The 18,098-nt window shown below is 48.1% G+C and overlaps 1 protein-coding gene across 1 annotated transcript in view; it reads right to left on the minus strand.

The window, feature by feature from the left end:
- The window catches only part of FAM234A (family with sequence similarity 234 member A), a 65,182-nt gene that overhangs the window by 21,451 nt on the left and 25,633 nt on the right, over positions 1–18,098 (minus strand). The window contains exons 2-4 of the mRNA XM_048866659.2: positions 4,206–4,511; positions 2,883–2,999; positions 2,286–2,474 (exon numbers count right to left, since the gene is read on the minus strand). Of these exons, the coding sequence (XP_048722616.1) occupies positions 2,286–2,474; positions 2,883–2,999; positions 4,206–4,494 (595 nt within the window). The 5' untranslated portion in view covers positions 4,495–4,511. The remainder of the gene's footprint in view (positions 1–2,285; positions 2,475–2,882; positions 3,000–4,205; positions 4,512–18,098) is intronic.

The raw sequence follows: 18,098 nt of genomic DNA on the forward strand, positions 1-18,098 counted from the left end.
TAATTATTTGAGCTGCCCTTCCTAGCAAACTAGTAATCTGAAAATATAAGTCTGATATCATCCCTGAGATGCAGAAAAGATATACTGATACGCAGAGGTTACTTTGCCAACACTGAAATACGGTGGACATCAGCAGCTGTCAAAAAATATGCACAAAACTAATTCGGAGATTCACAAAGTTTAAGGCCTGAAAGGGACCATTAGATCTTCCAGTCTGACCTCCTGTATAGAGTGGGCCATTACATTTCATCCAGTTAGCTCTATTCTGAGCCCAACAACTTGTCTTTGGCAAAAGCATATCTTTTAGAAAGGCAGCCAGTCTTGATTTGAAGACATCACGGGTATGTCTGCACAGCAGCTTCCCAGCACGGGCAGACATACCTGGGTTAAGCCCTGCCTGCTTGAGCTAGCACACTGAAAAGAGCAGTGTGGCCACAATGGCACAGGCAGCAGCTTGGGCCAGCCACCTTAGTACAAACCCGCCCAAACCCCTGGGTGCACGCTCGAGTGGCTGGCCCAAGCTGCTGCCGCCTTTGCCACTGGGGCCACACTGCTATTTTTAGTGCGCTAGCTTAAAAAGCTCTAGAGCATCTATCTCAGGGGTTCTCAGCCTGTGGCCCACTCATCACACAGTTGCAGCCCAAGTGACCATACATGTAGTATATATATTGCGTATGGATACGGCCCACAAAACATAGCGAGAGCTGCATATCCGGCACACAATCGTAATTAGATTGAGAACCACTGGTTTACCTGCACTGGTGGTGGTGATCATTGCTGAGCCCCACTAGAAACACCCCCATTCAGAGAGGATTCCCCATTGACAGCTGCTTTTTGAAAACTGCTGGTCAATCCATTTAATGTGTTCTTTACTGATACTGTACAATGCTAATCAGAATGTCATGCAATACTAAGAAAAGCCTCTTATAAAGTATTTCATATATTACAGCTATGAATTGATGCCAGTCAATATGGCTTCATTATATTCCCGTCCCTAAACTCTCTATTAATGAAATCTCAACTCAGCTGTTCCATTATTTTGCCTGGGATTGATATCCAGGCTAACCAGCCTCATTACTCTCATAATCCAGCTGGCTTTTTTTTTTTTTTTTAAAATATTGGCATATCATTAGTTGGATTAAGCTATAAAGGTGAAAGAGCTGTTTTGGTGGTATAAGCTGCATCCACACTAGGAGCACTCTGCCAGTACAGTATACCAGGACAGCTATCATATAGGTAGAATACTGGTATAGCTATACAGGCAAACATTCCTTGTTTACCCTTGGCCTAGGCAATTGCCAACTTCCATTCCAGTGGCATATTCATCTTTACCCATCCAAACTAGAGTTCCCCAGTGTTGGAAGCAATACCCTTTGTGTTAGAAAATTATCTTCTATCATTTTAAGACTCTAATGATGTTTTTCTACAGGCTGCAGAAGACCCCCAGCATGCATCCCCCAAACTAAGGTCCCTCAAAACAACACAATTTCTGTCTTAACACATTACAGATCGGTGTTTTGGGAGTACCTCATCCTCTTCTCTGGTTTGATTTGGGGGTTTGTAACAGAGCCCCACCATTCACCCTTCTGGGCTTTGTTAGTCGGCGCATTGATCCATGTACATTCAAGTCCCTGCACTTCTGAGTTCCCAATAAATCTAAAACAGGTAATCGTGTCTAATGCAGAGTGCCCCGCTACACGCTCTTATTTTAACCACTTGGTCCTTCTTGAACAGGTGATAAGTAGTGATTTTAACATTCCAATCATGTGAATCATCCCATCAGGTTTCAGGAATGCCAATTATATCACATTTCTCCTCAATGAAAATTCCCAATTGCTTTTGCTTGCTACCTGGACTCCAAGCATTGGTATATAAGCAACTAAACATTTCTTCTCCTCATATTTGAGGCACACAATCCCCATCAGAAACATTCCCAGCTAGGGCTGAAAGTTTCTTCCCATTTCCCCTCAGCATATTTGAGCACTGCAGAAGGATGTTAGGGACTGCAGCACAGACAGTACCCAAAACACACAGCGAGACGAAATGGCAGCTTCAGAACTGAATTGGCTGGGAACATGTTGGCTTCTCACAGCCTTAGTGATGTTTGCAACGTGGATGCATTTGCTATGTTTTCACGCTGATGAAATACCTTGCATTAGTCTGTACCTTATTCATAAGCCAGCATACCATCAGGGTTCCCTACTGCCAGGGGACAGAAGGGATGAAAAGCAATAGCAGAGGTGTGAATCCCCTGTGGTTCAGTAAAGTTCTGCCCCTTAGCCTACCTGTGTGAGGGTTGATTGCAGTTAGTAACTCTGGGTTCCCAATGACAAGACAGCCCGGTGACTGAGCCCCACCCAGCTGCTCAATGGCGCACTCCATCCACAGGAGGTCTTCAGTGACAGGCCTCTCCCAGAGCGTGCTGCCGTTGGTGCCCGAGACAGCAGCAACAAAGGCACATGGAGCGGAAAGGCCTGAAGAAAGAACACATTGCAGAGGGAAGAGTACTGTCCTCCCTTCTACCTGTCCGTGCACACAACCAGTTCAGTGGGGTAACTTGTCCCCCCACCTCCTGTCCCCACATGGCCAGTGCTAATGTTTCCCCTTTATATTCACACTGTCTCTCTCAATTCTCCCTTTTTCTCCTGGCTTGGTGAATAGTGGTTCCTGCTTCGGGACTCAAAGATAGCAGCGGGGCTAGACACGTGCTGCACAGACATCGAATGCTAGATCCTTGGGAGATTTATTCCTCATCTCTGGTGAGGACAACTCCATCCACCCAAGGGGTCTCTGTCATCGCAGCATTACTAACCAGCACTAAAAGAGAAAGCACACCCCATACCACTATGCCTCTGTCTGTTCCTGCTTAGAGTCACAGTTACCTTCATCTGAGCAGGATCTGTTAAAACTGCTGCTGCCATTGGTATCTTTGAAAACGAAGATAACATCTTGTACTTTGTCTTCGTTCACATCTTCTACAGCCAGAAACTTGTAGGTCACTGCAGAGAGATCACAAACCGGATGCTAGAGAGCAGCGCTTGGATCAACAGGATTGAAGGGTACAGTGACAACGCAGGTAAACTGGAGGAAAATGCATTTTCTTAAAAGCACGATTGCTGCCCCCTTCCTTTTTCTTTGGGAAAGCAATGCCAAGATAGATTAGCACTTCATTTATACTAGTGTTTGAACAGAGCCTAGCACAGGGGGATCTCTGGTCTCGGATCAGGATCCCTAGGAGCTACCATAAAAATACAACAACAACAGTTGTATCCAACAGTAAATATTAGGAAATCTTATGCAGTTAGGGGAGTCAAACAGTTGAGAATTTGATAATCTCTGAAAGTGCGCTAATGTAATACACTGATTTGGTCATGCAATTGTCTCTCTCTAATGGCTGGCACTTGTGGATATAACAGCCTAGTACTAGCTCTCAGTCAATGGAGCTCTCCTTTAGCGCAAAGGGTAGAGGCCAGTGTTTATACGGAAGCACTGCATTTGATCCCCTGCTGATGTGCGTGATGTCTGTGAATTGTGGCCATGGTTTGTTAAGCTAGGAACACACAAGACAGAAGAACTGCTCCTCCCCTTAAACTGAAGGAGGAGGATTAAAGTGGCATAGTAAATTGTGAGGGCAGAGAGGGATGTAGTGTCAAAGGTCTGGCATGCAGTGGAGCTCTACCTAGCTTTTCACAGAAGAGCTCAATAAAAGGACATTTTTCTTCGGAATTAAGTGTGAGAGTAATTTACAAGACACGATTCTCTCCCTTCACTAATCCAATGATGGTAAGATAGAGGTACTCATTTCTGATGGAGGCAGGACCCCGTTACTGCTCTTAAGTCTCAGGTCAAAGGCACTTAAAGAACATTTTAAGTTAAAGTTCAACCACAATAAAGGGCAATTCTGTAAAAACATCCTCTCAAGCTTTGCCCAACTGAGGGCCAATCTGCTACCTTTCCAGTGCTTGAGGGCAGCACTAATTTGCCTATGTATAAAAGATTTCAAACACCTACCAGAAGGCCACTCCAATTAAGATAGGGGGCCACTGCATATCAAAACCTGGGATACCTGCAGCTCACACTCTCATGGGCAACGTCCCTGCAGGCCCTAGACTGAGGCTACACCTTGGCCAGGGTTCTACAATCCTGACTATGATGAGCACAGGGAAATGAGCGTTTAGAAATACTGTTTAGTACATCAGACTCACCCGCACGGTCATATTTCCTGTTCCACGTCCTTTGTGAAACAGGCCTCACTGGACACGGGATGATGAACGAAAAGGCAAACACCACAATCAGGCACAGGAATAATGAAAGGAAGAAGGCAGCAGTGCGCCATCGGGAGAGCTGAGACAAGCGGGTGGGCTTCCTGCAGAGAGCTTCTTTTTCTGCACAGTTCTCGTGGTTATCTGGAGCTTTCCCATCCTCATTCTTCAGAGGGTGGATCTCTGCTTCCAAGTTCTTGTTATCCATCACAGGATACTCATCAGAATTCATCAGACAATTTGTGTCACCTGAAGTAACAAAAAGGACGGTGTTACAATAGACTTTGGAATAGATCAAACAAAGCAAGGTACAGAATATTCAGTCACTACCTCAGAGCTTCGGATTGGAAAGCACTGAGTTATTAACAATGGCACAGCAGGAAAAAAACCCTCTAGGTGTTAAATAGGAGCTAAGCAAATAATATCACATGGCCTCAGCACAGCTTCATGTGAAACAGGAAACAACAACCTGTATTAGAAGATTCCCACGCTGCAAGAAGGGGAGAAAATGTGGATGAAGAAATATAGCTCTGTTGACATTCACCTGCAAAAAATCAGTTCTCAGGCTGAATACAGCTGGAATAGGGAAGATAAAGAAGGGCCACAAGCTCTTCAGTATTCTAGACTGGAGGGTCCTGACCTGGTCTGTAGGTCACCTTTGGCAAAAAGCATGCACTGAAAGTTTCTTTCACTGGCACACTGATCCTTGCCGTTTAAGATAGATTTCAGTAGAATCCCAGGACCATATAGGTGGAGGGAGACTGTGAGCTTCATATGCTGACACAAATCAGAAAGTCATTCCCTAGTGTAATGGACTAACAGGAGTTTCCTTAGGAGAGAGAAAAGCAAACATGGAGACATTCTACACAGGAGCTAAACAAACCCATTAACCCCCGTCTCTGAGAAACCAAAGTGCACCCGACACCGCTACACATCAGTTCCAGCCTCAGGCAGGAAAGCAATAGGGTGGGCTAACGCACTGCAGCATCTAGGGATGAAGACTCCTTCCCAGAATAAAATGAAAAGAAGGAGCTTAAACTAGAGTCAGCCAAGTAATATTTGTGATGCTTTTCTATCAGCAGTTGAATAAATTACTCAGGCATTAATTTTCTCCCTTATTCATCCAGTTTTATAGATAGTCAAACAGTATTTGTCAAAGACATTACTTTCTTCCTGACAATCAGCAAATAATGTATAACTAGTACCCTGTTAGTTGGACAGCTTTACGGAAAGCCTCTCTTTTACACATGGCAGAAGAGAGCAGGCAGTGCCTTGATGGCATTACCACTCTCGCTCCAGGGAGCGAAGGGAATGCCTGGCTTTATGTCTGCACTGCAAAGTGCAGGACCTGAAGAGCACTAGACCCTTACTTGTGAGCTTCCTATCTTGTGAGTTCACAATCCCATGACTCTGATCAGCGAGTCCCAACCCGCAGCAAAAAGCGAGGATCATAAGGGAAATAAATGAAAAATAGTAGATACAGACAAAAATTAGCTGGGTAAACACCTTTCTTTGGGTCTACCAAAGCACTTTTTGTTTCTATGTCTGCTAAAACCAAGTCACATTCATGAGCCCAGTACAACTCATGTGTCACGTAAGCAAATAATCAGGTTGGTTTGCTGGTTAATTTATTCTAAAAGCCACAAATAGCACCTTTAAATAAATCAGGCATGTTACAGAAACCCAGAGCTTAAAACCTACAATCATCATAAAAATCAACTTTACACCAGGTTAGTTTTCAGGCCTCATTAAACTGTTAGGGAAAAGAGAAGCAAAGAATGAAAAATACAATGTTCCAATGGCCTTGGACAGAAGCTGCATGACAGCTTGTCATAAAAGTTTATTTAAGAGCCAATAAACATGATGACAAAGCCAATTTTCCGGAGCCATGCCCTGAACAGTCACATGCCCAAATTCTGACTGAATAATTTACCTCTCCAGGAGTCTCAGCAGCAGATCTCATAGACTTTAAGATCAGAAGGGACCATTATGATCATTTCGTCTGACATCCTGCCCATTGCAGGCCACAGAACCTCACCCACCCACTCCTGTAATAGACGCATGACTAAGGCTATGATTTTGGCACGGGTATTTTTTATTAAAAGCCGTAGACAGGACGCAGGCAATAAACAATAAATCATGGAAATGTGCACAAAGCTGAAGCCCGAGCCCCACACCCGGAGCTAATGCCCGAGTCCTGCCATCTGTAACCTTGCTTCGCAGGGCCCCCTGTGGCTTGGGGCCCCAGGCAATTGCCCTGCTTGCTACCCCTTAATGCAGGCCTGGCAACAATGGTGCAAGAAATGGGATTTTTGACACGTGCTGTACTGCAAATATTAAAGGAAATAAGTGATTTCTCGTTTTCTCTCAAATCTAACACTTTCATTGGAATTTTCAAGAACACAAAAACGTCTCTTAAAATCATGGAATCTTTGACCTCCGTGACAGAATCATAGCCTTATGCATAACCTCTGGCTGAGTTACTGAAGGCCTCAAATCACGATTTAAAGACTTCAAGTTAGAGAATCCATCATTCACACTAGTTTAAACCGGCAAGTGACCCATGCACCAAGCTGCAGAGGAAGGTGAAACCCTTCCAGGGTCTCTGCCAATCTGACCAGGGACAAAATTCCTTCGTAACTGGACTGGCCCAGTCCTAAGGGGCCCGGGCCTACCACCCACCAGATGGCGGCCAGGGCTAGGCCACACCACACATGCTGAGGGACCTTTTTGCCCTGGACCCAAACTGGGGCCTGGCCCCCCTCAGCCTGGCCTGGGGGAAGGGTGGGAGGGAAGACGCTGGCTCTCTCATCAGGCTGCGTCCGCTCTGCCCGTCGGCACTGCCTGGCAGGAGCCTCGGAAAAGCAGGCTCTGGGCGCGCAGCCGCGAGGCAGGAGGAGGGCGGGGGCTCGCGGCAGCCTTCGTTTCCAGAGGGGAAGCCAGTGCCAGCTGAAGCGATGGCGGCCGGAGGCAGTCACGGGTCACGGACGTGGAGGAGGATGCCTCGCAGCTCGTCTTCCCCAAAGAATTTGAAACTGCTGAGACGCTTCTAAATTCAGAAGTGCACATGCTTCTTGAGCATCGTAAACAGAATGAGAGTGCCGAGGATGAGCAGGAGCTCTCGGAAGTCTTCATGAAAACTCTGAACTACACGGCTCGCTTCAGCCGCTTCTAAAACCGGGAGACCATTGCCAGCGTCCACAGTTTGTTGCTCCAGGAAAAGCTCCATAAATTTGAATTGGCATGTTTGGTTAATTTGTGTCCTGAGACAGCTGAGGAGGCCAAGGCTTTGATTCCCAGCCTAGAGGGCCCGTTTGAAGATGAGGAGCTACAGCAGATTCTTGATGACATTCAGACCAAAAGAAGCTTCCAGGACTAGGGCTAATTACCAGCCCTTATTATGAAAAGAAAGATCAGAGAATTTCAAATGTTTCTGTGCACACCAGTCCAATCTAGCTAGCTCCAGGACAGCGTAAAGAGAGTTCTTGATGCACAGTACTTCAGCCTTGGGTCCCGCACAGACATGTTTAAACAGTTGACCACTCTTTGACTTGTTGAATAGTGTAAACTTGACAAAGACTCATTTGCGGTAAGAGCCATGGAATCTTGTAAACTCCTGTCTAGGTGGTTTCGGTACCTGTTTCCCCCATCTCTCCAAATATGGTGATCCGTTAGACCCTGAGCATGTGGGCAAGATTCAGCAGCCAGAGAGAGACAGAGAGAGACACACACACACACACACGCTCTCTCAGCCACACTTCAGTGTTAAAAGGAAACACACATGGTCATTATGGCCTGAGGCCACAGGTCCTTTGGAGCAGATACTGCATGAACAGAACAGCTTCCTCCCTCAGAGCTGGATCAACTCTTATGCTGCATTTTTTCCATCTGGCAATCGTGAGTAGTAAGAATCCTATGCGCTTAATGGTATGGCATAAAATGATGCCTAGCCCTGCAATGGAAAATACCAGATAAAAGGTGGATATAACAGCTTCAAATATCTGATTAAAGAAAAGGAGAATTGAGAAGGCCAGGTTGATCAGGGGCTGTTTGCATCTGGGTTCCATTTTATCCAAACTAGCAAAGTAAAGTGGGTACAAACAAAAAGACAAGCATACCTGAGCATGGGAAGACCTACTGAAACCTAACACAACTCCAGTGCTTCTGGAAGCAAACTGTTTGTCTGAGGTGGAGACAGCTTACCACTCCCTTTCTACCCCCATAAGAGCCATAAGGGAACGGGGAGACTGCAAAGTGGTGACCGAAAACAAAGGGCCTTGAAGCACAGGAATGAGAGCACTGAGAAAACCATGGTGCTACCAGAGCCAGTGGCAGGAGCTCATGTGGACAGCCGGTAGGTGACTCATAAAGGGAATCAGACTGGCCACCTCACCCATCCACCTACTACATTTTGCTAGATTTATACAAATGTGTTTTAAGCAGCATAAATCCCAGGCAATTTTTTTTAAAGAACATCATTTTGTACAAGAATAGAACTCCAGCAGATATAACTGCCTCTATATCACCACAAAAGTCAGCAATAATTTAAAAACCTTACCTTTTTCTAGAGACCACTGCTCCACAGACCCTGTCTACATCTAGTAAATCAACCTGGCCCAGAAGTCAGAGAAATCTGGGTGGTGGACTAGGGTTGCCAACTTTCTAATCGAACAAAACCAAACACTCCTGCCACGCTCCTTCCCCGAGGCCCCGCCCCTTCCCTGAGGCTCTGCCCCCTCTCACTCCATCCCCCTCTCCCTCTGTCACTGGCTCTCCCTCACCCTCACTCACTTTCACTGGTCTGAGGCAGAGGGTTGGGGTGTGAAAGGGGGGTGCAAGCTGCAGCTGGGGGTGCAGGCTCTGGGGTGAGGTTGGAGATCAGGGATTTGGATGCAGAGGGCTATGGTCTCTGGACTGGGGGTGCAGGCTCCAGGTGGGGCCAGAAATGAGGGGATTAGGGTGTGGGAGAGGGCTCTGGGCTGGAGCAGGGGGTGGGATGCAGGAGGTGTGCAGCCTCTGGCTAGGATGTAGGTTCTGGGGTAGGGCCAGGGATGAGGGGTTTAGGGTACAGGAGGGGGCTCTGGGCTGGGGCATAGGGTTGGGGTGTGGGAGGGAACATGGGGTCCCAGCAGCACTTACCGTAGCTCCCAGGAAGCAGCTGCTATGTCCCTGCACCCATAGGCACATGGGCGGCCAAGGAGGCTCCATGTGCTGCCTGCGCCCTGAGTACCAGGTAAGCAGGTCCCATTGGCCAGGAACCATGAGAGTCTGTCTTAGCCCCAGGTCCCTGCTGCGTCTCCAACCGGACTTTTAACTTTTCAACTGGGTGTTCTGTTCAAAAACCAGAGGCCTGGCAATCCTATGGCGGACGCAACTTGCTTCCTTGTGACACTTGGTGCTGCACATCCACCTGCTCTGCTGGTCAGAAACTTGACATGGGACGAGTCAATGCTAGGAAGCATTCCAACTAGGAATGGAACAGAGGAAGGAATGGTCTTGCATATAGATTTCCCACTCAGATTTGGCCATTTTGCTTTCTCCTCCTTGACTACATGGCTGAGCAAGTGAACCAGGTATCATTTAGTTCTTGTAGCAGGAGGTCCTGGCAATACAGACAATATGGCACTGGTAAGCACCATGAAGGGAGCCCTGAGCACCACGACAGGTTCTTGGGATGATTCCCTAGCCATAGGCTGACCATCCAAGTAGTGCTGCTCATTGCTACATTAAGCATCAACTGGAAGCCCCAGGGTAGCTCAGCCCAGCATTTCTGTACTAGGAGCTGTACCTTTATGCTCCACCTATAAAGCTAGAGCACCTTCTAACATACAATAGAATGCACTCATCACCCCTAATAAAATTAATTAAACACTCCCTCTATCCTACCACAACAGCAGGAAAGTAGATTCTCCACTGGGCTTGGTTTGATGACGACGACAACGCCTCAAACCTTTCTGTGAGAAGTTATTTTTATAATGCAATACAAATCACTTCAAAGTCATTAAAGGTGGACAAGGGTAATAAATTCAGGTGTAATTATACTGACAATCTCAGCAAATTTCCCTTCATTTGCAACAATGACTAAGTCAAAAACATGACCCACAGCATTTGTTTCTCTATTTGGGCAGTACTCAAAGCAGGTCTACACTACAGATTTGCAGCTGCACTGCTGTAGTGCTTCTAGTGAAGATGCTCTACTTCTCCCTCTCCCTCACAAGGGTCATCAGCTCATTGGCCGCAGGGAGGGAGAGGAGATGGGGTAGGAACCCAGCACACTAGGGGAAGAGGCAGGGGAGGGGGGAGCTTGCCTGCCCTGCAGCAGTGGCCAGCAGGACCAAGCTTCTTCACCCTGCCCCCGCAAGGGAACGCGTGGGGTGGAGAAGAGCGGGCCAGGGCGGGCAGGATTTTTAATGGCACGCTGCTGCCTGCTGGGGTCCCGGCCACTGGCCCCGCTCAGCCCGCTGCCAGCCTGGGTTTGCCAGCGGGCTGAGCGGGGCCAGCAGCTGGGACCAGGCAGGCAGCAGCGTGCCATTAAAAATTGGCTCGTGTGCTGTCTTTGGCACGCGTGCCATAGGTTGCCAACCCCTGCTCTAAGCCAATGAGAGAGCGCTCTCCTGCTGACATAATGCTGTCTACACCAGCGCGTAGATGCGAGTCCAGCTTTACGCTACAGACTTATATTGGTATAACTACGTCGCTCAGGGGTGTGGATCATTCATGCATCCGACAAAGTGGGTATTCACCCATGAAAGCTTATGCTCCAATACGTCTTTTAGTCTATAAAGTGCCACAGGACTCTTTGCCGCTTTTACAGATCCAAACTAACACGCCTACCCCTCTGACAGTTATACCGAAGTAATTCTGTAGTGCAGACCAGGCCTAAGGGCTCATCTTCACATACAGCACTACAATGATGCAGCTGTGCTGCCTTAGTCCTTTAGTGAAGATGCTCCTACACTGATGGGAGAGCTTCTCCCATCGGCGTAGTAAATCCACCTCCCTAAGAGGCGGTAGCTGTGCCGACGGGAAAAGCTTTCCTGCCGACCTCGCGCTGTCTACATTGGGTGGGGGGGGTTGGGTTAGGTAGGTATAACTACGTGGCTCAGGCGTGTGAATAATCCACACCCCTGAGTGACACAGTTATACTGATATAGGTCTGTCGTGCAGGCCTGGCCTCACACCACTGGAGTAAAGGGAGGGTTGGAGTGCCCATTCGGAAATCCAGTCTGCAGGTGATTCAAATGCAACTGGAAAGCTCAGACCCTGAAAATAGCAAAGAACAGCCCAGCCCTACCCCAAACTGTTTGTTCTTTGAATCACAAAGAAATCTGGTAATTAGTTTTCCTTTGTCTCCAAACAAAAAATAGCTCCACTTTCAGATGTTCTCTCTGGTCTTTTAGCAGCTGATGTTTTCTCTGCCAGTAGTATAGAACACAGGTTACTCCCATTTGTTAAATTAATCCAAAACAGGTGTTCAAATCTGGTTAAGTATGCAATTATGTAATTAAACTCAGCTGTGTAATCAGCATCTTAACTCCCACTGACTCAGACTCACTGCTGAAAAGTGGTTCCCTATTTGAAAAATAATTCACATGTTATACTTTGGAGTCACAGCAAGTAATATGTACCAAAAGCTTGAATGAACAGCAGCTGTTGGACTGTCACCACTTTATATCCTAAAGTGGACTCTCAGCCCAGAGGAGCCCCAGACTAGTTCAAGTGGTGCAGGCACGGAAGAGGAAAGTTTCATGGCCTTGCAGTCATAAGATCCCCTACTGCACGTACGCTTCTTCTCCTGCGGGTAGTGACACGATGGCAACTGCATAGAGCATGGCACAATGGGTGGGACAGGCACCAACAAATCCACACATCCCAAGGAGGGCTCCCAGGCAATACTGCTAAGGAACTGGTTCCCAGCCTAGGATTTCACACACATATTTAGTCCACATTACAAACTGACCACCTTCAAACTTCTAAGACTATTCTTCTTTTCAGTGGAAATAAAAAGATTAGAATCAGTCACAGGTCAAAGTGAAGAGCATGGAATGGAACCTGCAAAGCAACCTCTGATGGCCCTACCTTTTGCTAGGGAATGCCCAATTTTCAAATATCAGCACACAACAGCGTATGCTTTCCATACAACAGGGTAGTTGCCAGTGTTGCAGCCAGAAGACACATGCACTCACCACTGTGGGATTTTACTCTACCCTCTGCTGCAGCTGCACTCCTGTGATGTAAATATGAATGAAACATGCCATTTAAATCACTAAAATGTTTACAATTAACTCTCTGCCTTTCATCAGTTCATCCCCCACCTTCTCTCCAGGTTTTCTTCCCTTTTCTCCCTTTAGCTTTTAAGAAAAAAATGTACCACTAAATTTCAAGAATGAATAATAACTCACCCTGTACTTGGTATAGCTACCCTCCAAGCTTCTCCTTTCAGCCCTGGTCTACACTAGGACTTTAGGTCGAATTTAGCAGCGTTAAATCGAGGTAAACCTGCACCCGTCCACACAATGAAGCCCTTTATTTCGACTTAAAGGGCTCTTAAAATCGATTTCCTTACTCCACCCCTGACAAGTGGATTAGCGCTTAAATCGACGTTGCCAGCTCGAATTTGGGGTACTGTGGACACAATTCAACGGTATTGGCCTCCGGGAGCTATCCCAGAGTGCTCCATTGTGACCGCTCTGGACAGCACTCTCAACTCAGATGCACTGGCCAGGTAGACAGGAAAAGAACCGCAAACTTTTGAATCTCATTTCCTGTTTGGCCAGCGTGGCAAGCTGCAGGTGACCATGCAGAGCTCATCAGCACAGGTGACCATGATGGAGTCCCAGAATCGCAAAAGAGCTCCAGCATGGACCGAACGGGAGGTACGGGATCTGATCGCTGTTTGGGGAGAGGAATCCGTGCTATCAGAACTCCGTTCCAGTTTTCGAAATGCCAAAACCTTTGTGAAAATCTCCCAGGGCATGAAGGACAGAGGCCATAACAGGGACCCAAAGCAGTGCTGCGTGAAACTGAAGGAGCTGAGGCAAGCCTACCAGAAAACCAGAGAAGCGAACAGCCGCTCTGGGTCAGAGCCCCAAACATGCCGCTTCTATGAGGAGCTGCATGCCATTTTAGGGGGTTCAGCCACCACTACCCCAGCCGTGTTGTTTGACTCCTTCAATGGAGATGGAGGCAATACGGAAGCAGGTTTTGGGGACGAAGAAGATGAGGAGGAGGAGGAGGTTGTAGATAGCTCACAGCAAGCAAGCGGAGAAACCCGTTTTCCCGACAGCCAGGAACTGTTTCTCACCCTGGACCTGGAGCCAGTACCCCCCGAACCCACCCAAGGCTGCCTCCTGGACCCAGCAGGCAGAGAAGGGACCTCTGGTGAGTGTACCTTTTAAAATACTATACATGGTTTAAAAGCAAGCATGTGAAAGGATTACTTTGCCCTGGCATTTGCGGTTCTCCTAGATGTAGTCCTAAAGCCTTTGCAAAAGGTTTCTGGGGAGGGCAGCCTTATTGCGTCCTTCATGGTAGGACACTTTACCACTCCAGGCCAGTAACACGTACTCGGGAATCATTGTACAACAAAGCATTGCAGTGTATGTTTGCTGGCGTTCAAACAACATCCGTTCTTTATCTCTCTGTGTTATCCTCAGGAGAGTGAGATATAATTCATGGTCACCTGGTTGAAATAGAGTGCTTTTCTTCAGGGGACACTCAGAGGAGCCCATTCCTGCTGGGCTGTTTGCCTGTGGCTAAACAGAAATGTTCCCCGCTGTTAGCCACAGGGAGGGGGGAAGGTTGAGGGGGTAGTCACGCGGTGGGAGGAGGCAAAATGCGACCTTGTAACGAAAGCACATGTGCTATGTATGTAATGTTAACAGCAAGGTTTACCCTGAAAGAGTGTAGCCACTGTTTTATAAAATGTGTCTTTTTAAATACCGCTGTCCCTTTTTTTTTCTCCACCAGCTGCATGTGTTTCAATGATCACAGGATCTTCTCCTTCCCAGAGGCTAGTGAAGCTTAGAAAGAAAAAAAACGCACTCGCGATGAAATGTTCTCCGAGCTCATGCTGTCCTCCCACACTGACAGAGCACAGACGAATGCGTGGAGGCAAATAATGTCAGAGTGCAGGAAAGCACAAAATGACCGGGAGGAGAGGTGGCGGGCTGAAGAGAGTAAGTGGCGGGCTGAAGAGAGGGCTGAAGCTCAAATGTGGCGGCAGCGTGATGAGAGGAGGCAGGATTCAATGCTGAGGCTGCTGCAGGACCAAACCAGTATGCTCCAGTGTATGGTTGAGCTGCAGCAAAGGCAGCTGGAGCACAGACTGCCACTGCAGCCCCTCTGTAACCAACCGCCCTCCTCCCCAAGTTCCATAGCCTCCACACCCAGATGCCCAAGAACGCGGTGGGGGGGCCTCCGGCCAACCAGCCACTCCACCACAGAGGATTGACCCAAAAAAAGAAGGCTGTCATTCAATAAATTTTAAAGTTGTAAACTTTTAAAGTGCTGTGCTTAAAGTGCTGTGTGGCATTTTCCTTCCCTCCTCCACCACCCCTCCTGGGCTACCTTGGTAGCCATCCCCCTATTTGTGTGATGAATGAATAAAGAATGCATGAATGTGAAGCAACAATGACTTTATTGCCTCTGCAAGCGGTGATTGAAGGGAGGAGGGGCAGGTGGTTAGCTTACAGGGAAGTAGAGTGAACCAAGGGGCGGGGGGTTTCATCAAGGAGAAACAAACAGAACTTTCACACCATAGCCTGGCCAGTCATGAAACTGGTTTTCAAAGCTTCTCTGATGCGTACCGCGCCCTCCTGTGCTTTTCTAACTGCCCTGGTGTCTGGCTGCGCGTAACCAGCAGCCAGGCGATTTGCCTCAACCTCCCACCCCGCCATAAACGTCTCCCCCTTACTCTCACAGATATTGTGGAGCACACAGCAAGCAGTAATAACAGTGGGAATATTGGTTTCGCTGAGGTCTAAGCGAGTCAGTAAACTGCGCCAGCGCGCCTTTAAACGTCCAAATGCACATTCTACCACCATTCTGCACTTGCTCAGCCTGTAATTGAACAGCTCCTGACTACTGTCCAGGCTGCCTGCGTACGGCTTCATGAGCCATGGCATTAAGGGGTACGCTGGGTCCCCAAGGATACATATAGGCATTTCAACATCCCCAACAGTTATTTTCTGGTCTGGGAATAAAGTCCCTTCCTGCAGCTTTTGAAACAGACCAGAGTTCCTGAAGATGCGAGCATCATGCACCTTTCCCGGCCATCCCACGTTAATGTTGGTGAAACGTCCCTTGTGATCCACCAGAGCTTGCAGCACTATCGAAAAGTACCCCTTGCGGTTTATGTACTCGGCGGCTTGGTGCTCCGGTGCCAAGATAGGGATATGGGTTCCGTCTATAGCCCCACCACAGTTAGGGAATCCCATTGCAGCAAAGCCATCCACTATGACTTGCACATTTCCCAGGGTCACTACCCTTGATATCAGCAGATCTTTGATTGCGTGGGCTACTTGCATCACAGCAGCCCCCACAGTAGATTTGCCCACTCCAAATTGATTCTCAACTGACCGGTAGCTGTCTGGCGTTGCAAGCTTCCACAGGGCTATCGCCACTCGCTTCTCAACTGTGAGGGCTGCTCTCATCTTGGTATTCATGCGTCTCAGGGCAGGGGAAAGCAAGTCACAAAGTTCCATGAAAGTGCCCTTACGCATGCGAAAGTTTCGCAGCCACTGGGAATCGTCCCAGACCTGCAACACTATGCGGTCCCACCAGTCTGTGCTTGTTTCCCGAGCCCAGAATCGGCGTTCCACAGCATGAACCTGCCCCATTAGCACCATGATGCATGCATTGGCAGGGCCCATGCTTTCAGAGAAATCTGTGTCCATGTCCTGATCACTCACATGACCGTGCTGACGTCGCCTCCTCGCCCGGTATCGCTTTGCCAGGTTCTGGTGCTGCATATACTGCTGGATAATGCGTGTGGTGTTTAATGTGCTCCTAATTGCCGAAGTGAGCTGAGCGGCCTCCATGCTTGCCTTGGTATGGCGTCCGCACAGAAAAAAGGCGCGGAACGATTGTCTGCCGTTGCTCTGACGGAGGGAGGGGCGACTGATGACACGGCTTACAGGGTTGGCTTCAGGGAGCTAAAATCAACAAAGGGGGTGCCTGTACATCAAGGAGTATTTCAGGCAGGACTTCACGGAGGGTTCCAATAAGAAATGGTGCACCTAAGTTATTGTTCTTATTGGAACAAGGAGGTTAGCCTGGCCTCTGACTGATACATGCCTAGATTTACCTCGCTGCACCTTCTCTGTGAGTGACTGCAGTGTGACCTAGAGGAATGAGTCCCCTAGACAGGGGAGGAGGCAAATGAGTACAAAACAAATCTGGTCTATTTCTTGTTTTGATCCACTCCATCTATCTTTTACATCTTTGGCTGGCAGCAGACGGTGCAGAAGGACTGCATGCCATCCACATCTCATGGCTGCTCGGCAGAAGATGGTACAGTACGACTGCTAGCCATCCCCATCTCTTGCCTGCCTGGCAGAAGATGGTACAATACGACTGCTAGCAATCCTCATCTCTTGCCTGCCTGGCAGAAGATGGTACAGTACGACTGCTAGCAGTCCGTATCGCCTGCCCGCTCACCATAAGACGGTTCAATAGGACTGACTGCAGGCAGGACTAAAGAGAATGACCTGGTCAAGTCACTCCAAATTTAGTCCCTGCGCCCATGTCTGCCCAGGCGCTCCCAGCCGACGTGGCCAGGAGCACCTCGGACACGACGAGGACGACTACCAATCGTATTGCACCGTCTGCTGCCAGAAGGCAATGGGTTGCTGCTACTGTGCAGCAAAGCCGTACCGCGTCTGCCAGCACCCAGGAGACATAGGGTGACGGTTACCTGAGCGGGCTCCATGCTTGCCGTGGTATGGCGTCTGCACAGGTAACTCAGGAAAAAAGGCGCGAAATGATTGTCTGCCCTTGCTTTCACGGAGGGAGGGAGGGAACGGGGGCCTGACGATACGTACCCAGAACCACCCGCAACAATGTTTTAGCCCCATCAGATTGCTCCATTGTGACTGCTCTGGACAGCACTCTCAGATGCCCGATTGTTTGCCGTTGCTCTGATGCCGGGAGGGGCGCTTACAGGGTTGGCTTCAGGGAGCTAAAATCAACAAAGGGGGTGGCTTTACATCTAGGAGTATTTCAGGCAGGACTTCACGGAGGGTTCCAATAAAAAATGGTGCACCTAAGTTATTGTCCTTATTGGAACAAGAAGAAAAGGAGTACTTGTGGCACCTTAGAGACTAACCAATTTATTTGAGCATGAGCTTTCGTGAGCTACAGCTCACTTCATCAGATGTTTACCGTGGAAACTGCAGCAGACTTTATATACACACAGAGAATATGAAACAATACCTCCTCCCACCCCACTGTCCTGCTGGTAATAGCTTATCTAAAGTGATCAACAGGTGGGCCATTTCCAGCACAAATCCAGGTTTTCTCACCCTCCACCCCCCACACAAATTCACTCTCCTGCTGGTGCTAGCCCATCCAAAGTGACAACTCTTTACATAATCAAGTCGGGCTATTTCCTGCATAGATCAAGGTTTTCTCACATCCCCCCCACCCCCATACACACACAAACTCACTCTCCTGCTGGTAATAGCTCATCTAAACTGACCACTCTCCAAGTTTAAATCCAAGTTAAACCAGAACATCTGGGGGGGGGGGTAGGAAAAAACAAGAAGAAACAGGCTACCTTGCATAATGACTTAGCCACTCCCAGTCTCTATTTAAGCCTAAATTAATAGTATCCAA

This window comes from Caretta caretta, chromosome 10 (assembly GCF_965140235.1).
Source record: "Caretta caretta isolate rCarCar2 chromosome 10, rCarCar1.hap1, whole genome shotgun sequence".
NCBI lineage: Eukaryota > Metazoa > Chordata > Testudines > Cheloniidae > Caretta > Caretta caretta.